Genomic DNA, 23312 nt, shown 5'->3' on the forward strand with positions numbered 1-23312 from the left:
CCCTTCCTCTTGCACGCGTGCACGAGTTCCGATCGAGCAACCATGGGTGGGATATAGTTGCACTTTGCTAACTGACCGAGGTTTTGCCTTGCTAACTCGCCCTCCGTATCCCCACCACTTGGAAATGTCCCTGCTCACCTAAACTAAAAACCAGTCGTTATATCTTTCTTTTCGATTGTTTCGAGAGTGGACGTTTAATTCTTTTACTTTTATCTTTTTTAACATTGGAAATAGCAGGATAAACAAAATACCGAGCAATTGTTCGTTTTTCATATTTTATTAATTTGCAATTTTAAGATCATTTTTCAGATGTAAAAAAGTTTACTAATTACTTTACTTCAATTCTACGAAACGGTTCTGGTATGGATCTTTCCTTGCTAACTGGGTAGATTCGTTCGCGACTAGCGGCCAATTACCAAAGCACTACCGTACTTTCACTGGTGTCCGTGTTCCCTAGTGTTCCTCGTTCGACCTTACACGTTGACAGAGATCGTGTCGCTAGAACGGGATCAATGAAATTGCGTAAAGAGACGAAGGTCGACTTCTTAATAGTTTTGCTTTTATCTCTCTATTGACGACGTGAGAGTCGAGTCTAGTTTTATACACGATTTCTTTGTATGACGAAGCTAAAGAATAGCTTTAATAACAATGTGTTTTTCGTTTGACATACATTGAATGACTGGATGAAGAAGGATAAAAATTGATTTATGATAAGAAAGTATTTGCTTTAAGGCAATGTCTTTAAAGAGAATATTCTTTACAATTTGATTCTATTGTCGTTTCCATATATACTATACGAAACGTCTTTTTATGTCTTTTTTTTTGACAATATCATCGTCAGTTATAAGTTAAAGATAACATTCCGAATTTTGTTAAATTTCTGAAATTTGAAAGCGAAGCGCTAGTTTTGAAATGAAATATTCTGTCACGCGCGCTTTGTCGAATATGTAACAGTGCCATCTAGATATACCATCAAGAACTTAATATTAATTTGATAATATTTCCACGAGTTTATTCACCTATGGTTGAAATATAGTACTGTAATTGAAATTACTTAAACGATCTAAAAATTAATATTTTAAGAGCATCTCGACATCTTAAAATAATTAAAAAATTCAATCACTATCACCAAAATTCAAAGACCACTATCTCATCTATATTATATACTGCAAAAATCAAAGTTAAAATCTAACGTTTCAAATGCCATGATTAACGCAATGATTAATGGATTTTCGTGGGAGTAATGAATTATGACAAATGAATCTTAATTCGTAGAGCTTGAGTACGTGATGTATGAAAGTAATCTTACCGGAAAAAAGAAGAATAGTTCAAAGTATGGCCACAAGATGCCACGAAAGTGATCCGCATAAAACTCATTTTTGTCTTGTTATCATAAATTGGTATATACATATATAGTGGACTGTGGAAAGGTGCGAAAGGTGAGAGGGGTAAACATAATTTCAGCAGACCAACCACCTTTTGTACGGGTCAGTTGCTATGTACACGTTTTGCTGTGTGAGTTTGCTCTGTTCGTGTTATTGAATTTGATGTGAAAGGAACTAGAACCTCTCGATACTAAAGATCATATACGCTCCTGTTACGGCATAAGCGGCATAGCGTAATCATAGCCATGGCGATTGCTTCGTCGCGAGTAGACGAACTTGTACAAACTGTTACTCTTCATAATCCTCGAAAATTGCTATTTACGGGCTACGTTCTGCCCTCTGTGATATTACACGCTGTGTGGATTTATAGTTGGATTTTTGTCTATGGAATTGACGAATATTATGATGCGGGTTTAGTGGGTATTGCAGCTATCGGTGTACTACAAATTTTCATATGTTTGTGTTGCCAGTGGTCAGTGCATATACACACTTTCCTTAATTGTAGCTCGGTGAGTTGACAATCGTTTACCGTAAGGAACAATATATGCTAATTAAATAATTCGCACGTGTAAGTTACGTTGTCCAATATGTTTTGTTAACGTGGCAGCCATTCGAACCGGCCTTCTGATCGTATGAATCATATGGCTGATTGGCGGGAAATTTTAAATTATTAAAATGTAGCATTTGTGGTTTTACGAATACGGTCATTTGAAATCTTTTCAGGAAAAAGATCCGTATAAAGCGAAAATAGCAAAAGTAGTGCCTACTCCCAACAATGGAAGTTCAGAGCTTGTTAAACTACATCATTCTGAACAACATGAGCCGTGGTTCATATTTCAAAAAACCAAATACTATTGGAATTCGCATGAAAAAAGTTTCAAAGGCCTTCATTTTCCAATTAATCACTCTATCAAACATTATTGCGAATGGAGAGGATACTTGGATGAGAAAGATATTGCAGCAGCAGAAGAAAAATATGGGAAGAATAAGTAAATATATCTTTTTATATGTACTGTTGGAGAATTACATAAATTGCTTTATTTACTTTTTTCATTACTTTCACATAGGCTGGATATGGTGATACCAGAATTTAGAGAACTATTTAAAGAAAGAGCAATTGCACCATTCTTTATTTTTCAATTATTTTGTGTAGCATTATGGTGTTTCGATAAATATTGGTATTATAGTATCTTTACATTAATTATGCTTATTATGTTTGAGTGCACACTTGTGCAGCAACAACTCCGAAATATGGCTGAAATTAGGAAAATGGGAAATAAGCCATATACTATAATGGTTAGTAAACATCATAAGTAAATAAACTATGTTCCAAATATTTCCAATAAAATTGCTTTCATCAAAGGTCTACAGGAATAGACGGTGGCATTCCATGTTTACTGACCAACTAGTTCCTGGTGATATTGTATCCATAACAAGATCTCAAAATGATAATCTAGTGCCATGTGATATGTTACTTTTAAGAGGACCTTGTGTTGTTGATGAGAGTATGTTAACAGGTAAGTCATTAGGAAGAATCACTCTTAACACTGTTTGAGTCTTTTGAGTAGAAGCTGTGTCCATAAGGAATTTCTTTTTTAAAAAGGCTGTGAAAGCCTCGACTTTCTCCTTAGGAAGAATATTAATTTATGGTTAGTGTATTATATATTTTACATTCGTCCATTATGAATAAATAGGGGAATCAGTTCCTCAAATGAAAGAGCCCATAGAAGAAATTGATGGAAATAGACAGCTGGATATAGAAACTGATAAGCTTCACATACTTTTTGGGGGCACGAAAGTTGTACAACATACTCCACCAAGTAAAAGTGTATCTGGCCTTAAAGGTATCTAAACAGTAAATAATAAATTACTATATTTTAATATCATGTATATTTTGTATTTATACATATATATTAAAAATTTTAGCTACTGATAATGGCTGTGTGGCCTATGTTTTACGTACTGGTTTTTCAACGTCGCAAGGAAAACTTTTGAGGACAATATTATTTGGAGTCAAATGTGTTACCGCTAACAACTTGGAAACGTTTGGTTTTATCCTATTTTTGCTAGTTTTTGCGATTGCTGCAGCATCATATGTCTGGATTAAAGGTATATAACATATTAAAAAGAATAAAGCTGTATTTCTATACTAATAGTTTATTAATTACAGGAAGTGAAGATCCTACAAGAAATAGATACAAATTGTTCTTGGAATGTACACTTATTCTTACATCAGTTGTTCCTCCAGAATTGCCTATTGAGTTATCATTAGCTGTTAATACTTCATTATTGGCCTTATCAAAACTAGGTATTTATAAAGTGAAGATGAATGAAGATGATATTCAGTTCTATATTTTTTAATACAATAATATATAATTTCTGTATAGGTGTATTTTGTACTGAACCTTTTAGAATTCCATTTGCTGGAAAGGTTCAAATATGTTGCTTTGATAAAACTGGTACTCTAACTAGTGATAATTTAGTCGTCGAAGGTATAGCGGGGATTGAGTAAGAATCAAATAAGTTTCAAAATATTTTCAAATGTAAATACTTATATTAAGATATTGTTCATTATTTTAGAGGAAAACCAGATGTTATGCAGCTTTCTGATGCACCTATAGAAAGTATTCAAGTACTCGCAACGTGCCATTCTCTTGTACAATTAGACGACGGAATTGTTGGAGATCCCCTTGAGAAAGCTACACTGAAAGCTATTAAATGGAATCTTACAAAAAGTATACTTCTATTTATTGATATTCTTGTTCTTATTATATTTTATTTTTTCTTTTTTGACGATGTTGTAACAATTTCAATTTATTTAAGCTGATTCTATGGTATCAAGAAAAGGACAATCGCCTGTCTTAAAAATCGTACAAAGACATCACTTTTCTTCCGCGTTAAAGCGAATGTCAGTCGTAGCAGGATACACAATGCCAGGATCATCAGAAATCAATTACATGACCACTGTGAAAGGTGCTCCTGAAATTATTAAGGACATGGTGTGTGGTAAATCGCAAGTAATTTCTTTTCCTCTCACAATGTGTTGTAAATATTTTAATTTTTTCTTCCAGTTGTTATCTATACCAGATAATTATGAATCAACGTATTTGTCACTTTCGCGTCGCGGAGCAAGAGTATTAGCTTTAGGATATCGAAAACTTCCTGGACCTCTATCTTCGCAAGATTTAAGGGAATTAACACGAGAAGACTTAGAAAAGAATCTCATTTTTGCTGGATTTGTAATCATAAGTTGTCCACTTAAACCTGATTCTAAAGCTGTTATTAAGGAAATCGTGAATGCTTCACATTCGGTAGCTCTTTCAACAATTTAATTTTATTTCTAATTATTCCATTTATAAATTATGCAAATTCACGTCGCTTTTACAGGTTGTTATGATTACTGGTGATAATCCTTTAACAGCATGTCACGTTAGTCGCGAATTACATTTTACAAAGAAACCAGTTACGCTTATATTAACTGCAGCTGATGGAAAGTGGATATGGGAAAGCGTGGATAGAAAAATAAACTTACCTTTGGAAATGAAGAATATTTCTCGGAATAATGAAATTTGGCGGGAATACACTCTTTGTGTAACGGGAGAAGTAAGTTATAAAAAGATATAAAATACATACTCATACTATAAAATACAATGTACATTAGATTCATAAGATACAATTTTTAGGGTTTAACATATTTAAAAGATAACGAACGAGATCTACTTCGTAAATTGTTACCACACATCGTAATTTTTGCAAGATGTGAACCAAAACAAAAAGAATTTATAATTGTCTCGTTGCAAAATTTAGGATACACAACGTTGATGTGCGGAGACGGCACTAATGATGTTGGTGCTTTAAAACATGCTCAAGTGGGTTAGTAAAAGCTTATTAAATTTATATATAAAATAAATCATACATATTAATTACTTAATTTATTCAGGTGTCGCCATTTTATCAAGCCAACCTGAAAGAGTATCTGCCGAAAAGCAAGATAATGTAAAGAACGAACATACCGTCTCAAATTCAGCAGTAACAAATGGTCCAAGAAACAGTCCGAGAGTTTCTGCTAATACCAAGGCGAGAATACAAAAGATATTAAAAGAACTCGAAGAACAATCTGTTATAGTTAAGTTAGGAGATGCTTCAATTGCCGCACCTTTTACAAGCAAAATGTCATCAATTCAATGCAGTAGGTTCTGTTGTATATGATTTATAACAGTTCAAAGATATGATAATATATTAATGTTATGTTAATATTTGTTTTATTATAGTATGCCATGTTATTAAGCAAGGTCGATGCACCCTGGTTACCACCTTGCAGATGTTCAAAATTTTAGCACTTAATGCATTAGGGCTTGCATACAGCCAATCTGTTCTTTATTTAGGTGGAATAAAATTCAGTGATGCACAAGCTACCTTACAAGGTGTTTTATTGGCCACTTGCTTTTTATTCATATCAAGATCAAAGCCATTAAAAACATTGTCTAAACAGAGGCCTCTTCCGAACATTTTTAACTTATACACGATTGCTACCGTACTCCTTCAATTTGCAGTACATTTTATCTCTCTTGTCTATTTGGTTAAGGAAGCTACTTTATTATCTCCAAAGTAAGTAAAACGATTAAAAGATTATGTGTACAATGATACTTGAATTAATATTAATTTTGTTCCAATTTAACCAGGAGTGAAAAATTAGCAGCAATACTAGCTCCAAGTAATTCATCTAATGGAAGTACGGCTTTGAATATGAACTTGACTGACGAAGAAGAATTGTTTGAACCCAATCTATTAAACAGTACAGTTTATATTATTGCCATGGCGATTCAAATTTCTACTTTTGCAATTAATTATCGGGTAAAGTGCTTTGATAAATAAAATATTTATTAATGAAGACTTTATGTATTTTATTTTAATTTAACATAATTTTATGATACAGGGTCATCCATACATGGAGAGTTTGTTACAAAATAAATCTTTACTATACAGCCTTATAGGCAATGCTACTGTTATATTGGGATTAGCATGTGGATTTTTACCCGATTTGGCAGCACAATTTGAAATTGTGGATTTCCCAAGTGATGTAAGTTTATGCAAGGAAAATGTAATATTTTTCATATTTGTATAAATATTAATTTTTTAAACATTTTCTGCTTCTAGTTTCGAAGTCTTTTAGTTCAAGTTTTAATAGCTGACTTTGTCCTTGCATATATAGTTGATAGAGCCTGTTTATGGCTTTTTGGAGAAGGAAGACATCAAAAACTGTGATTAGTACACAATTTCTATACTCAACTTTTAACTCCAAAAGTGCGAAAAATTGAATATACAACTTTGTTTTCTTGTTTCACAACAAACGAATGTTATCTTGGTTTATTAATATCTTTCTATTTCATGAATTATATTACGATTCATACGTGGAATATAATGCTTTTAAAAATCTGACCAATAATAATTGAGAAGTTATTACTTAAAAACACTCATATTGTTTAAGAATTTGCGAATAATTCTTTGTGGAACAAGAAAAATCAACGTATATATACTTATGTGTGTATATAAGTATGTGGTATGTATGTTTTAATGAATGTAATTATTGCTATACAATGTGAAATAGTAAAAAGAGCATGCAATGTGAGTGTGTACAAATGATAAGTAAATAATACATAATGTCATAAGTATTACATATATCATTGTTTAAAAGCAATGTAAGTGTACCTTGAGAACCTGATTTATGGAAATTTATAAAAGAGATTCCTGTATTGTACCACAAACTTATAAAAAACTGACTTTGAATAGTGTGTAAAAAGAAATAATTGCATACTAGTAGAAGTTTGAAATTGATGGTGGAATTTCACACATACAATGATATGACTGATTATATGCTGGATTATGCCAGCAAAAACTGTTATGTTGTAATTTTACAATTTTGTACAATTAACATGTCTGTTTTAAAATAATTATTTTCACTAACATCGTAAGATATGCACATGGTTCATCAATGTTTAAGCTAACTCAGCAGTAAATGTTGTCAGCAGTTATACTTAAATTTCAGGGTTTGTATCTTTTCTTTACTTTTATACTATTTTCATGTATAATAGAATCAAATTTAGAGGAGCTACTAGTAGGAAGAATAGATTTTTAATTCCAACATTCCAATTTTTTTTCTATCATATATTTAGGAGGATAAGTAGAATATAAATAAATGGAATTGTATATGGTTTTGTCTACTAAAAATATTTGTGTCCCTCTTTGGTTGGTGTACACACTGAAATATTGGGTGTGGTTAATGAATGTGTATACCTTGGTTAATAATAATATCCTTACAACAATCAAATGCAACAGAATAAACTTTACGTTATAGAAAATATTCAAAATTCAACAGTATGTGGTTTTTGCGAAAAAACGGTATGCGAATTTTTAAAGCTTTATATCAAAAATCCTGCAAGCTGATTGTATATTGTTGCCTTGTAATTATCTATAATGAGAATGGTAAAATACAGTCAGTATAAAAATTATTTGTAAAGTACTAAACTTTAACAAAATTATTGCAGAACATCGTTTAGTAACAAAATTTTAACAAATAAAAATTTATGCATATTCTTCCAAGTTTCCAGAATAATTTTAAAAGAAAAAGAAATGCGATACCTATTTGTTTTGTGAAAATATTAATAAACATCTTGCAAATGGTAAAAATATATGCGTAATAAGTATTCGTACAGTTACCGTTTCACAGGATAAAATGTACATAGATATTTAAAAACATAATCTGCGTCAAACTGCAGAAAAACTGGGTTTGAAAGACAATTTCATTTTGATGCAAGGTAACGATCATAACGTTATAAGCACAATGTTACTAATACGCGAGAGTGGATCTTGTATGATGTTCGGAAACACATAGAAATATCTCCACAATCGCAATACAGATATTGAAAATATATGGAATACCTGAAACTGAAATAACTTAAAGAGAGCTCTTTTAGAAGAATGGAGAAATATTTCGAGTAGAATACTCATCAGTTTGATAAATTTAATGCCTCGACTACTTCAAGTTATAATAAAATCAAAAAAGACCCAACTAAATATTAAAATAATTAAACCTAGTAATTTCATCTTCTGGATATTAGGTAAGTCTTATTAGTTTTTTCTATTAAATTGTAACTACGAATGCGTACTTATTACGCATATATTTTTGCCAGTTTTTAGATATTTGCTAATATTTTCACAAAGGATATAGATATCCCATCTTTTTTTATGAAAATTATTCTGCAGACTCGTAAGAATATGGACATATTCTTTATTTATTAAAATTTTGTTAATAAATGATATTCTACAATATTTTTTTTATTTGTTGAAATTAGATACTGTACGAATATTTTTTATACCGATCGTAATTTGCTGTAAACACTTATTTCTGTTTTATTCTACATCTTATATACTTATCTACCTTACATCATTAACCAATGATGTGCAGGAATATACACATAGATCTATCATGTCTCAATTGAGGAAAGCAAAAAAGCAACAGGATACGTGAGTAGGTTAAACCATATTTATTAAGAAGGAGGATATTTATTTACATCCATGATTAGTATATTTATGAGATTATTATTTTAATTTCAAATTGTGGAAGTTTATATTCTTAATTAATATTCCTTTATTAAAATTTGAAGTGACATAAGAATATTTTCATGATTATTCTGATTTAATCGCCTTTTGAATTTTGTGACGGCCTCAGTAATAATTACGGTCTTTCCTGGAATTCGCCCTTGTTCAAAGATCGATATAAGGATCGATCGAATGAATTATGTGTTTAAACTTGTTACTGCATGCTTAATGCTTGGAAAAAGTTGAATGACTTAAGTCTATCGAGGAAACCGGTTGCTCTGTGTTGAGTCTCTGACTTCACGACAGTTGGTTGTTGATCACGGTACATGGTTGTTCGTTACGTTATTCTCCTCGTTCGACTATACTTATTCGTTGTGTTATTTTGTCTAATTTTTTTTTTTTTAATATTTCGATCGTATGAACCTATCGATGGAAATATGTATATCAACATTAACATCACGGGCCGCGTAATCGTACTTTCTCATTGTAATTTTCGCGGTTTTGTTTGACGTTCTATGTCATTACTTGTGTGAAAGGAACGCGCTTAATTTCCTGATTGGTAGCTCTGAAATATTGTTACGGTATGTAAGTCAAGACAAATAAAATATACAAGTGAAATGATCAGCGGCACTTTATTTTCTCTAATTGTTTTCGATAGATTGTGACGTGACAAAATAGATATCAATCCAAAATATTTGCGACAAAAATAAACAATATTATGTCACATCATTTCCCTATGGATATCGTTTCTGTCCTACGAATATTAAGTTGTTTTTTGTGTGGCGATTTATTCACATCCTATTGTATGGGTATTTAAATTAGTGGTTGATATACATTTATTCTCAATATTTGAAAATGTTTTTTCGAAGCTTATGATAATTTTATTTGTTATCATATGGAATTTTCGTAACGATATAATCAGTTTCTATAATTCCTTTATATTTCAAATTTAATTTTTCCACTTTTTTGTTGAATTTAAAGTTAACTATGCCATGCATACTTTACTAAATACTTTACTAAAAAAGAAAGCAAATAAGAAAAAGATCGATTGCTTTCTAATATTACTCTCTAGAAGCAAATTGTTTCGTGGAAAGTATCTCTTGAATAACGAGGCAAGAGAGAGACAGAGAAGATGGGGATCAACTCAGGTAAAATAGAAGCAACTTACGTCAAAACTGAAGAATTCAAGTTATTTGTTTGCACACCTTTTACCGATTATCGATCGACATCAAAGTGTCCCTGTCAGAAATATAATTAACCCTTTTTGTGAACGCGAAATAGATGTGTCCGTAATATTCTCATGACGTGAATGTGTAGAGGACAAAAATTTAGTCGTGTAAAGCGGATACTAGTGCATCACAAATTGTTACTAAATATACAGAAAACTATTTATAAAGTTGAATAGCAAACGTTTATCAACGATCGGTCTCTACTTCATCGTTTGCTAATTGTCCAGTTCAGTCGGTAATATCATTTAGTCAACCTTCACGTATGTGCATATTATTTTTGTATTAAGTTGCATGCGTATAATTGCATGTAAGTAGTAACGAGAAAAGATAGTTATGTATCAAGAAAGCATATGAAACCGAATATTTTTTCCACTAGCACGATTCACAACGAACCGATGTAATTAAGAAAGATGTGGATCGTGAAATATATTATATATTAGAATTCTCTTCAATGTAATGGTTAATATGATCAAGAATTATGTCATCGCCATAGGATAAAAAAGTCTCAAGAAGCAATTAGACTTTTGTTTTGTGAAGAAAGACGTAAAAACTTACAATGAGGTGTAGTGTTTACGCAAGCCTATATCCGTGATACGTAATTATTGCTCGTATTCCTGGAATGGTGTTTCATTAAATCTTTTAGTATCTTTCGCTTTGTTCTCCCATGATTTACTGACCCCTGACTATTCATATTACCCGGTAATGTGGTACACAGTTCACTTTCTTGAATTGAAATTGATTTCCGTATGGCTCTGACATCTGTGACTCATCAGGTGATACTAATGCAAACGGCGCCAAATTCAAACATTTGATATTCCATAATTGCTGCTAAATACATTAGTAAATATGTAATTATGATAAGTAAATGTCTCACAAATGTTTCTATCGAAAAAATGTGAATGGTGTAGCAAAATTAATTTGCTTATTTATCGAAGGAAAACATAGAGAAACGAGCAGTTTGTCCCGATACTGTGTTCAGAAAGTGCAACGTTTAGGAAGTTAACAAGCTTTATTGAAACACTAACAGCTGCGAGTCGCATTAAGGTCGCATGTGTCAATTACCAATTAGGGATATACACGCAATAGATACATGCAATAGTGTAAGAATTCCACAAACTCATTGTGAACTATGGACCTCTGTACGTCTGCTACGTTCCATTAACACTATGCGCATCGGTATATTTTTGTTTTTCAAGACTATATTATATTCAGGTTCATTCTGATAACAACAATCTTTATTTCGTATTTCTTCAAAATTTCAATAAAAGCTACAATCTATTTAAGCTTATTTATTAGTAAAAACGGATTTTTGCCTATTACTACATATTGCATAGTAGTGACGGCAAGTAAATGGCCGTCAAAGATCCATTATGCGTATCATCGCAAGAGCTATTAAGCTTTCATATGTGTTACTTGACTTCCATTACGTCTATTATCGGTGTTATCAAGCAAATCTGGCTTCATAAATCAGGTTTTCGCTCGTTTCCAGCTTCCCGGAGCCAGAATGCTGGAAACACAGGAGAGGGGATACTTTCATTGGGCAGATTGGCTGGTGTTCGCGCTGATGCTAGCCGTATCTGCCGCCGCAGGATTATGGCATTACAGGCGAGCGCAGAAGTCGAGCACGGAAGATTATCTCTTAGGAGGAAAGAGTATGGGTCTCTTTCCCGTGTCCGCTTCCCTCATCGCCAGGTAGTTTCTCCCTTGAATCTTTCTAATTGCCACTGAATTAAATCGTCAGAAATTTGATCGTGATTGATCCGTGAAAATATAAGTATAGGAAATGGAATTTTTATTCTTTCCAGCTTCATATCTGGCGTGACGATTCTTGGAACACCCGCGGAGATATACAATTTTGGAACACAATATTGGATTACTATTATCTCAATATTCTTTTCGGGCGTCGTCGTGGCTTTTATTTACGCTCCAGTCTTCGTTTCGCTAGGATTGAATTCCGTTTACGAGGTATATCTACCGGGAGTATCTAATGAACATGCTAATAACATGTACGCATAATTTATTTATGATTTTCTTGTAGTATTTGGAAATGAGATTCAATCGTGGTGTAAGGATTCTCATATCGGCGATTTTCCTCGTTGATGTGGTAAGTGCGACATTATCGATCAAGTTGCTATGTAGCACCTATTTATCCTATCAGCTTGGGTATAAAATTCGATAGGTACAATTAAGAAATTCGAAAGTTCGAAAAATATAATTTATTAACGATTTTAATTCGACGAAAAATTATTAATAACAAAGTTACATCACGTTACGTTACGAAAACACGAAACTTTAATTTGCTTCTCTTTGAGAATGACCAATGGTACCGACTGATCCCATGTTGCATTAATAATATCGTAATAAACCAATTTTAGGTACTTTACCAATCGATCGTGGTCTACGTTCCAGCGTTGGCGCTAAATCAAGGTATTACGTGCCCATATTATCTATAATAGAATATTAACCGAATATTACCAAAATCTTTCTCATTAATTACAGTCAGCGGCATTGATGTACATTTGATCGGGATCATTGTATGCCTTGTATGCGTGTTCTACACTGTTCTGGTAAGTTCTCGTTTTGAAAATTCATCACGATATACGTTTAGCCGATTTGTCGTTAATAAAACGAAATAATATTCTACAAAAACTGTTCCTTTGTTGTCCAAATGATCTTTGTGTTAGACTAGAGTTATATCACTAGTGATTTTCGCTTACTTTGACTTTTTCGAAACTCAATAACTCGCAATACCTCTATATCAATAAATTCGATTTTGCTTCGTGAACGTCTCGATCCCATGAATTCGTATAAATATTGAATACGTAGAAAACTGTGTGCGCTGTCGTACACAAAAAATTCTGGGGTCACGTATTTGAAGTTAAAAATACTCGGGCAGTGCGAGGCAAGGACACGTAGCTTCTACGAGCTGTAAAACTTGCATGCCTCCACAGTATTTCGTGTGAATTTTTTTTACCTGCCTTCCTTCCTCTTAATAATAGTTTCATGAAGCTTTCTCTTTGATCCTCGCCAGCTTTGCTTATAAATATCCGAAGAAACGAGATTAAACTCTATAGGTAGTTAATAACGATATATTTATACATAGTGACGTTTACCGTATTGAAAATTATGTTGAGGGTTTCTAAAACTTCAGGCGAATTGAAATGCCTTTGAACGAGTTTCCAACAAACTTGATATAACTTTGAAAGGCACTGATCCAAGTGGTAATGATATATTTTTCTATGTCTTTGCAGTCTTGTTAAATATAAGTAATAATAAACTAGATATGATAATAAATAAAATAAATAGAAATAACAAATCGTAAATAGAAACACCTTCGTAGAAACCATGACGGTAATAATGATCCAACGATTACGCATCGAGATCTAAAATCGACAAACGTATTTAATTAGGAGAATGTGATCGCGTTGAATTATCGTGACGAAGCTGATTCATCGTGAACCCTCGAGGACTTAACAAGACGTATCGCGGTGACGGAACACATGTAAAACGAGCGTAGGGTAGACTAGAAGTCCAGCCCCGACCGGGTGACTCGGTGTCTAGGTATATGGCAGCTAATTTTCCAAGGACGCCGGTTCAGCGAATTCTCCCGGGGATAGCTGGAGTTCCTCGGACGGGAGGATGCCGGTAGCTGGTAGGAAACAATTTTCGGTGGACAATGCCGCGAAGAATCTCTCACGCGGACCCGGCTACTGGAAATGTTTATGGACGGAAACTGAAAGCTCGACAATGGCCCAGCGGAAACAATGGCGCGGAGCACGTCGAGTGCTCGTTCCCCGTGGTAGCAGATCACAAAGCCAGCGCCGAAGTGATTAATCGCATGCTCGCGCGCGCTTGTAATTATTCAAGCAATTTGTTGTAGCCCGCGAATTAATGAAAATTTATCGCGGCCCAGTGACTCCTTGGAAATTTGTTTATTACCGCCATGGTCGCTTTCGCGTGTCTGTAAGCTTGTCTTTCGCTTAACGATCGCGTCTACCAAGACTGTAGTCCGCTTTTTCGTGCAGCTTTTGAGGCCATTCTTTCATGAAGTTTGATGGTTCTTGTTGTTATGATAAAGGAGCTGCGCGTAATGACGCTTTGCAGGTTGCAGGTGGCATATACTATTTCTTGTAGATTTAAGTGTAACGATGGATGAGACGGAATTCAATGAAAGGGTAGTTAGTCACGATTGTTCATGGCTATCGATGGATACATAGATGAAAGGTGGGTTAATTGGAGAATGTGATTACTAGGGTGGTATCAGGGCAGTAGTTTGGACGGATGCGCTTCAGGTCGGAGTCATGATTGCCGCTGTACTAACTGTTAGTATATTGGGTACTTATCAAATGGGCGCCGCTGAAATATGGAAGATGTCATTGGAAGCCAATAGAATTGAATTTTTAAAGTAAGAAGTATTCAACATTACGTTAAGAAGACAAAATAAGTTTGCAACTCCATCGTTTTATGTTATATTTCCTTTTTGTAGCTTTGATACGTCTCCTTATATAAGGCATACAGTATGGACCGTGTTAATTGGTTCGTGGCTCTATAGCACCGCTTACATTGCTGTCAATCAAACTATGGTACAGCGGTATAGGTCGTTGAAAGATTTGAAAACGTCCAAACTGTAAGTGAGTACAATATTCATTTCGATATATGTAAAATTATTTAATATATTATTTGTTTGTTATTGTATATAAATGTGTGATTTCAGATCATTAGCGATATTTACTATCAGTATTATGTTATTCATTTCATTATGTTGCTGGTGCGGCCTCGTCCTTATAGCCTGGTGGTCTCCACCTAAGTGCGATCCTAGAGCTACCGGTCTGATAACTGCTGACGATCAGTTATTGCCCGCTTATGTAATGGAAATTGCGAAAAATTTACCTGGAGTACCGGGCCTCTTTATTTCTGGAATTTTTGGAGCAGCTCTTAGGTAAGTACTTATCATGAATTTATCCTTATCTATAAATGATTTTTTGTTAAAATATGTTTTATCTTGTCTCAGTACCCTGTCTGTAGGCCTTAATTCAACGGCCGTAGTGGTCCTGGAAGATTTCGTGAAGGGTTGCTTCGGCTTGAAACTGACCGACCGATGCTCCCACATCTTTGTAAAATGTCTGGTTGTCTTGCTTGGTTGCATAGCTCTGGGTTTGCTATTCCTGGTCGAGAAACTAGGAGGAGTTTTAGCTGTGAATACTTTTTCATTTATTCTACTTATAAATTAAGTATTTTTTGATAAGATTGCATGATTCTCTTATTTTGTTATAGATAACTGGAAGTCTAGCAGCAATAGCTGCAGGCACTTCTTTCGGAGTGTTCACGCTAGGTATACTCTTTCCATGGACGAATGCTAAGGTGAATTATTGAAAGGCTTGAATTTGCTTTTTTTATATTTCTTTCCTACATGCCTTCTTAATCTGATACCTCGACTGTGGACATTTATGGGATGTTTAAAAATGAGATCTAAGCAGAGACTCGTGCCATCTATTAAATATTGTAGCAAGTACCGTATTTTTTCACATCATGTGCATTTTATACATTTTTACGCCATTAAATTCCCTATAAATGCATAAAAGCGGTCTATTGATATCTTTCGTCAACATTACAATAGACAGATATAAAAATTTCAATACTTCTGTTCCGTCGAATAGGGTGCGTTTATGGGTGCTATCGTAGGATTCGTGATCGCTGGCTGGGCAAGCTTAGGTGCAAATTGGTCTATCGGTGCTGGGTTGCTGGTTCCTAAGAAACTTCCAGTCCCCCTTTCTCATTGCCCAGGCAATATCTCCGAAAGTTTCCTGAAACAGTTTGATCGTCCGAAGTAAGTTAACCTTAGCCTTGGCTATAATTATTAAGTCTTTCATAATCAATTAAATCCTAAGTGGCCACCAGCGTCATCGTTGAAACGTATGATCAGAGTTGTAAATTGTTTTATTATCTTATTTGAAACTGTAACGATACTGGTTTATCCTCGTATTGAACAGAACTCTCCTTTGTTTTAGCGAAGACGATGTGTTTCCTCTGTATCGATTATCGTACCACTGGTTTACTGGTTTAGGCACGTTAATCGTTATCGTCGTAGGCAATTTCATTAGCTGGTGGACTGGTCCTACGGATCTTTCTTCTGTTGACAAAAGACTGCTTTCGCCGTTAATTCATTCGTGAGTTAAAAATAATATGTTTTTAACTACTCATAGAACTCTTACAAAATTTTGTATTTTTTAGATTGTTACCGGCACCAAAGGACGAAAATATTGTTCCTATTGGAAATAACGCTGGAAATAACGAATTGGCAACAACAGCAAGTCTCTTATTATATGATCTAAAGAAGAAAAGGGTAAATGTCAAAGATTAAATATTAAAAATATTTTCTAGTTAAAAATTTCTTCGGTTTTGATTTACAGAGAAGTCAAAATTTTCCTAACGGGGTCACAACATAATCCATGCATCAGGATTGAATAGCTTGCTGAACATTTATAAACACATTGGAGCTAAACCACTGCTATGATGCTGTGGATAATGCAATACTGAAAGTAAAATTTTCGGGTCGGGCGCATGTGAAATTTTACTTCTCTTGTTTGTCCCTCTTTCGGTACTTATTTAGGTTTAAACACCATTGTAGACAATAGTGTTCACATCGTTATAAGTCGTAGATCGACTTACTCACATAAAGCAAGGTTTTGTTAGTAAGGTCATATTAAGACGCAGTTACTAGAAACGTTTACGAAGTGTTTTATATAACTTTTAGAGTATATGCAGAATAAATTTTTATATTATATTTTATGAGCCACATATTTCATGTCATGTATTACTTTTCGTTATATACAACCCTACCTTAATTTTTTCAATCTTTTTTACTTCAATTTTATAGAAAATTATTTTACAGAAAATTACACTGTGATTGTCAGTAAAAATGTACAATCTTTCAGTACAATCGCCGCTATTAAATTAATGATCGCCCAGGACGAAACAAAGTCAGTCCATAAACGTGGCAAGCTGCGTAAGAGAATCGTGGATGCGGAGAAGGATGAGTTTTGCCGGCAGGTCCGGTTGCTCCTCACACCGAGTTCTCTAACTGAGTTTGTTCGGTTTTCAAGCTTTGGTGATTCCCGACGGTGTCCGCCGTGCGGAAGGCGAGCGAGTCGATGGAGAAAGGGAGACGAAGGAACAGAGGGAAGGACAGAGAAGGTAGACCAAGGGGAGCCAAGGCCCCGGGATATTAGCCGTCTTGTTAAGGGAAAGCTAACGCCGTCAAACGTCCTTATTAAGGCCACGCAAATAGCTGGTACGCTTCTCCATGCTTATCTCTTGACTCGGCTTCCTTGAAATTCAATTTTCGCCTGGTCGAAACACGCCCGGTCAAAAGCGACATCCTCCTTCAGCTCGATATTGTTCCTGACGCTGATCGTCATGATCGATATCCGCTGTGTCGTCACAGTTTTTGCACTGACGCTTTGAGACGTGTCTCACGATTGGTCGGAATCGCTTGAAAGCTGGACGAAATGACGACAGGTGATTCGAGAAGAATTTATTGGAAAGAGGAACGGTTCATCGGCGTACGTTCTCAGGGTGGTGGGGATGAATTTATGGCGCAATGGTACGAGAAGCGATTTCTTGACGAAAGTAAGTCAAAAGTTTAAGCTTGATAGAGACCATTTTGTGGGAAGGTCCTATAAATGTTATCGCTTTGAACTTGACCATTAAAGATAGAAGCAAAATAGAAGTTTTGTAATATAAAGTCTTCTATTTATAATGGGAATAAAAGAAAATAGTTCTTAAGTCTTTCATTTTATTTATGCGATATCCATAAAGTTTATTAGATAATAGAATTTCCGTGATTTACTAGAAAAGTTTTATTCTATGGAACTTGTATTCTTATGAACGGATCTCTTTCTACAAGGGAGTTGAAATGGTCCTCGTTCTCTCCCCTGGGCCGAAGCTTAACGATCCCGAGTGCGTTCTTTTTCTAACGGTATCGCGGGACGGAGATGCGTGTAGAATAGGAGCGTAGCCGCGAATTGCGCACGGTGCATGCGAAGGTTTCATTAAGAGGAGCGTGCGACACGTAGCGTCGAAAAGAAAATTGCGAGTTGCGGGCCGCGTGCGAGGCTTTATTAAGCGCGCTTCATGCGCGATTTGCATTCGTCTGGGTCGCTGATAGATTTGAAATTCCCACGTAGAACGTGCCACGGTTATATAGGGTCGAGAATTCGAATCGGGACGAATACTCGGTGACGCCTAGCGGAATGTACCTACGTAACCATGCGTGATTGTGTCGATGAATGAAGCAGGTCGAACAGAGACCGAGAATGGAGATAAGGTACGTCGGGGGAATAGGTTGAAAGAGGAGAGGTAGTTGGTTGCGGTTCGAAAGGGTAGAGAGAGAGAGAGAGAGAGAGAGAGAGAGAGATAGAGAGAGAGTGAAAGATGGACGAAAGTGAGAGAGAACATAGATTTAAGAAGCAAGAAGGGGGAAAATGAAGCAGTGCTGCATAGTCGAGAAAAAGAACGCGAAAATCAAACGAGTGAGAAGCGGTGACGGTGGAGCAGGGAAGAAAGTGCATGTAGGGCTTACATTCTTAAAAGGAATGGCTAGAGGCGAGAATGTATGAATTTGCGAAATAGAAAACGACGGAAGTCGAGTTAAACGAGATGCACGATTTAACGGATGAAAAGAAAGTGGAAACATTAGATGGACGGAAGACCAGATAGCGGGGCGAATGGAATCGCCGGAACCTCGGAGAGAAAAACTTTTTTTGAGAGAGTTGAATAGAGGGAGCGAGATAAAGGATGTTAAATGGAAGGCAAAACATTCGATCCGCGAGGTGAGATTGAAAAGAGATGAGGCTACGATTGTATGTGTATGGAGCGAGCTATCGCATTAGGAAAAGTAAAGCGAATGAAATAGAAGATTACGTGTGTGGCGAGAGAGCCGGTCGAAAATTAGAGAGGGATACAGGGCGTGCAGAAGAAACGTGCGGCAAGAAACGTACGTCGAATTCGAACGGCGAATGAGGAACTGAGTTTTCACCGAGTAGGAGGGAAAATCGTCCTGTGAAGTCGGTGCAAACGAGACGCGAGTTGAGAGCAACAGAGAGGCGAAGTTTGGTGATGAACGAGACGCACGGGTACCAGGGGGAGGGTGGCGGTGAATGAGGGTTGGAACGAGCGAGACACAGAGGCTGGGCTGGTAGATAGAGACGGCTAGAGAGAGGTCGTGGCGGTTTGAATGGGGCTAGTTTGAGATAGTTAGCGGGCCTTCAGAGGCACAATCGGCCGCGATTGGCGGGCCTACAATCACACGTCGCATTATATGTCCATCAGCGCAGCGGATCTTGCAAATACGTTAGCGCGTGAGCCAACGAGTTACCGTCCGCAAAAATCTTCAATTCAAACCGTCGTCGATGCGGATACGGGTTTCTGTGGTCAGAGACGAAGGATTCTTAGAAGCGTTGCAGTTCGCATGAGATGTTGGCCATTTTGGACGTGACCTGTTAGAAAAAATATGGAACTCGTGAACGTTGGAATTGTGAAAAAAAATTCGATACTAATTTAAATATGCTAAAGAATTGAATGGAGCGATTTTAAGGATTATCCTACCCTCGATTTTTGTTCTATCTGTGTAATACCCACGTCGCAAATTTCCATTGTAAGGGAAGACAAATAGTAAGCGATATTAAGTGAAGGCGCATCTGCGATTAGACGCAGAAGCACCGAAGCAAATATTGTCTTTTCTAATCTGCTGTTAGAGTCGTACTATCTTAGAATTACCATGGGATAGGATCGAATTCTTAGAGAGTTAATTGGGTCCTGGCTAGGGATTTCGCGCGAAGATTCTCTGGATGCAAAGACAAACGAGAATGGTCATAACCCTTAGTCTTGTTTGCCCAAGAGTAGAGTTACATTCAAAGGATATACTCTGGAACTGTTATCCGATGATAAACGGGCCAGCTACGCCCACTATTAAAGCTTTTCCGAATAATTTATAACCTTGTATAATCTCTAACATCTGACATGTATCAGATTACATGTATTACATCAAATTATGTCAGTTTCACGGAAAAATATACTTTTTGATTCTGCAACATTAGATCGTCACAAGACCTGCAGTCCTTCATTTCTGAAATCAAGAAAAAACAAAAAGAATATGATCAGAGAATATTTCCATCGAATTTTATCCCAGTCATCGCGTATATGTACTTAGATAGTCGAACGTTGGGAAAGCTCCAAAGGTCTTCAATATAAATAGGCATGACTATTCGAAACCTCAAATCAAACGTACCTGGAGGAACAGCAGCAGACGACTGACGGAATAACTAATTTATCAATTCTTCGCTTCGGTTGGCTCCGATACCTATGGCTATATTTGCGAACTCGTGTAAACAGACCTCCGAACTCCCAGAGCATGTTGTCGCGTCGTCGTCGTTGTATTTGGCTACGGAAGATCTCCAGAAAGCTTAGGATTCCGATGTTATCCTGTTGAATTACGTATATTTGTATTTATTCGATAAAATTTTTTACAACGCGTTATTTTATAAATCATATTGTATCGTATTAAAAAAAGGTATGATATTATATTTTTAAACGACAGCTGAAATCGTTACAATATTTAAAAGAGAATAGTACCAAGGTAGGATCATTAACAAAAAAAAAAAAAAAAAAAAAAAGAACAAGGGAGAAAAAGGCGGCTAATTACAAGTTCGGATTATTGTTATTACTATTGTACTCATGGATTTAAATTTCCACGTTTTCGATGAAAAATATTTTTAATGCTTGAAAAAACAGGGTTTTAAGAAACACCACTCGAGGCAAAAAGCGTAAAACAAGCGTGCACCGTATAATGCGGAACAAGGGACGGGAAATCGGTTTATCCCAAAAAATGGGCAGCGCAGTAATGATGCCAATTAATGCAGATCGAGTAGCGCCGTCATGGATTGTGGCGGGCTTGTGCTCCGAAATATTGTTAGCGATACGGCGAGATTGTTAGGATAAAAATTTCGCGCGCAAACGTGACGTATTAGCTGGACGAGCGAGGCATAAAGGCGTATAATTACCAGTAGGACGTTCGATAAATTGTAACGAAGATAGAGTGACACACTCGTGAAAGGAGCGTGTTTAAAGGGAGCCGTTTCGCTAATTGAAGAAAATTGCACACACGAAAAGGCTTTTAATTAAATTGACCGATTCAGCGAACGAGTTGTATTTATCTACCGTTTTATCGAAATTAAAAAGAATTGGTATTGTCAAGAGAGCCTATTTACAATTGTCAATGCTACTTGTTACTTTTTTTTTTTTTTTTCGAATATGTATGACGAACGAATCGATCAAATTCCTTTGCATCGTAATTTATTTAAAAAAATTAAATGAAAAATTGATCTTTTTTCAGTTATCCGGCAGTTCGACGTTTTGTATAAAATTCAAGTTGCTGCTCGTAGTAACGGTTACGACTTATTAAGGGAGTTTTCACATTTACGCTGTCGAATGGGTACAAACGTGTGCGCGACGTGTTGAAAATTATAATTCCCCTGCGTATACTTTACAGTGTTGCCCGTACGAATTTTAAAAGGTCTCGATGTTCAATTTAAAATTTTTTAACACGTAACACGCGAACAGTGTTGTGCGTGACTATTATTAATAGGGGTAGGAAAAAATCCAATCGAATCGAGTGCGGTTGTAGCGGCGATTTTATCGTTCGTCAAGATGAAATTTATAACAGCCGTTGCGCTTAATTTGTTTCGAGTGATCGAATGGCGTTCGAATTTTTTTTCCTACGTGCAATTGTTCTATTTTTGGCGTGACCGTTTAGTAAATTTTTCCACAATCGTATATATTTACTTACCGTTTATATGTTTCCGTGTGTGCATTCGTCTGTTTCATTTCACTAACGATGATTGATGCTGTTCGTTTATTAGCACACAATAATCCGATGATAAAAAAAAGTTTCCAATAAGACACGTGAATTTATCCATTAACCTCTAATGACGCGAATTTATCTACCGACCATGGGAATCGAGCGTGGAATCGAGCTAACGATGTCTCGCATCTACGCTTCTATTCGTTAGTTGCGTGACGTCACGATGCAAAAAGGCGGCAACTGTGGAATCAGGCGTTCGGTGTGTACATTTTTTCGTACGGCGATGTTTGGATCGTTCTGTTGCTATTTTTGTTGCAATTCTTTCAAACAACTGAATAAATGTGTGTTCCTTATAATGTGAGACGTGTAAATGAAGCCGAAATGTGGATGGATGATATATTCAATAATAAAAGATGAATCGCAGTTAGGTAAGTACGATTCCAACCTTACAATTTCATACGAAATGACATTATGCATATTGGTATCTAAATATATGCTAATTATGAAATTAATAAGTATCAATTTAATAAGGGTCGACATTATAATATCATGACACTCAATAGATGCCCTGAATGTCTATTAAATAAATATAATTAATTTTGCTATGTAATTGTCTATTCGATATAAAAATTCGATTCGATATAAAAATTCGATTGTCTATTCGATTGTAAAAATGTTAGGCTATGATTACAATGGGCACAGAGGGATCGTCCAGAAATTAATATTCGTTTTGAAATAACAGCGATACAAATATTATACATTTTAAACAGATTTCTCGATCTATATTTATAACTTTAGTATATATATACTAAGTTATTTTTCAATATAACCGCCAGCTCTATTTGAACACTTATCGTAACGTTATACGAGTTTTTGTTATCGTCATACGCTACCGCCGCCAATTCACATAACCATCGTCTTACGCAATCTTTTAAATCATCGTTTCTTGTGAAGCATTATCGACCAAACAATCCTTTAAGTTTTGCAAAAAACTACGATGAACATCATTTGCAGCAAAATCGCAGACACGTTCTTGAGCTCCTTTGTAGTAAGAGACGAATGTTCGCAATCACGTACAGTTTTTCTGTCCCTATTGAATTCCCGCATCCATGATCTTACCAACAGTTCATTCATAACTCTACTACCTACTTTAATTGCCATTTAATTTATTTAATAATTTACTTAATTTAATTCAACAAAACCCTCCATTAACTGCTGTAATCTGGCAATTCCTTTGGT

At 35.5% G+C, this 23312-nt stretch overlaps 2 protein-coding genes and 2 long non-coding RNA genes across 5 annotated transcripts; 2 read left to right on the forward strand and 2 right to left on the reverse strand.

Annotated features, from left to right (window-relative positions):
* Positions 1 to 1387: 1387 nt before the first annotated feature.
* On the forward strand, positions 1388 to 7083 carry LOC126871334 (endoplasmic reticulum transmembrane helix translocase). The gene is made up of 18 exons (XM_050630009.1): positions 1388 to 1894; positions 2109 to 2374; positions 2453 to 2681; positions 2749 to 2902; positions 3080 to 3229; positions 3312 to 3494; positions 3556 to 3693; positions 3773 to 3893; positions 3966 to 4120; positions 4209 to 4384; positions 4457 to 4696; positions 4773 to 4988; positions 5069 to 5258; positions 5326 to 5574; positions 5657 to 5993; positions 6068 to 6239; positions 6322 to 6465; positions 6543 to 7083. The coding sequence occupies exons 1-18, from the start codon at positions 1631 to 1633 to the stop codon at positions 6648 to 6650; spliced, it is 3492 nt and encodes a 1163-aa protein (XP_050485966.1). The 5' UTR covers positions 1388 to 1630; the 3' UTR covers positions 6651 to 7083.
* On the reverse strand, positions 3114 to 11389 carry LOC126871402 (uncharacterized). Its single transcript, XR_007691634.1, has 3 exons — positions 10769 to 11389; positions 3349 to 3483; positions 3114 to 3233 (listed from the first exon to the last, which is right to left on the reverse strand). It is a non-coding gene; the product is annotated as an uncharacterized LOC126871402 (long non-coding RNA).
* On the forward strand, positions 9304 to 17013 carry LOC126871354 (sodium-coupled monocarboxylate transporter 1-like). Its single transcript, XM_050630061.1, has 15 exons — positions 9304 to 9565; positions 11703 to 11905; positions 12019 to 12178; positions 12252 to 12317; positions 12589 to 12640; positions 12713 to 12780; positions 14467 to 14618; positions 14700 to 14840; positions 14928 to 15152; positions 15225 to 15408; positions 15488 to 15574; positions 15871 to 16040; positions 16222 to 16380; positions 16445 to 16556; positions 16624 to 17013. The coding sequence occupies exons 2-15, from the start codon at positions 11718 to 11720 to the stop codon at positions 16657 to 16659; spliced, it is 1800 nt and encodes a 599-aa protein (XP_050486018.1). The 5' UTR covers positions 9304 to 9565; positions 11703 to 11717; the 3' UTR covers positions 16660 to 17013.
* Positions 16781 to 22485, reverse strand: LOC126871401 (uncharacterized). 2 transcript variants are annotated; one of them, XR_007691633.1, is made up of 4 exons: positions 22059 to 22485; positions 20420 to 20695; positions 19991 to 20339; positions 16781 to 19710 (listed from the first exon to the last, which is right to left on the reverse strand). It is a non-coding gene; the product is annotated as an uncharacterized LOC126871401 (long non-coding RNA). The 2 variants fall into 2 exon arrangements; XR_007691632.1 differs by having other exon boundaries at positions 16781 to 20339; positions 22059 to 22477.
* Positions 22486 to 23312: the final 827 nt, after the last annotated feature.

This window comes from Bombus huntii, chromosome 11, assembly GCF_024542735.1.
Source record: "Bombus huntii isolate Logan2020A chromosome 11, iyBomHunt1.1, whole genome shotgun sequence".
Taxonomy (NCBI): Eukaryota; Metazoa; Arthropoda; class Insecta; order Hymenoptera; family Apidae; genus Bombus; species Bombus huntii.

Excerpts from the sequence above, each read along its gene's own strand:
- LOC126871354 (XM_050630061.1), top strand. The coding sequence starts at position 11,718 with ATGCTGGAAACACAGGAGAGGGGATACTTTCATTGGGCAGATTGGCTG. Across the intron at positions 15,409-15,487 it reads AACTAGGAGGAGTTTTAGCT|ATAACTGGAAGTCTAGCAGC; the intron begins GTGAATACTTTT and ends ATTTTGTTATAG. Across the intron at positions 16,557-16,623 it reads ATGATCTAAAGAAGAAAAGG|AGAAGTCAAAATTTTCCTAA; the intron begins GTAAATGTCAAA and ends TTTGATTTACAG.
- LOC126871334 (XM_050630009.1), top strand. The coding sequence starts at position 1,631 with ATGGCGATTGCTTCGTCGCGAGTAGACGAACTTGTACAAACTGTTACT. Across the intron at positions 5,259-5,325 it reads TTTAAAACATGCTCAAGTGG|GTGTCGCCATTTTATCAAGC; the intron begins GTTAGTAAAAGC and ends TAATTTATTCAG. Across the intron at positions 6,466-6,542 it reads TTGTGGATTTCCCAAGTGAT|TTTCGAAGTCTTTTAGTTCA; the intron begins GTAAGTTTATGC and ends TTCTGCTTCTAG.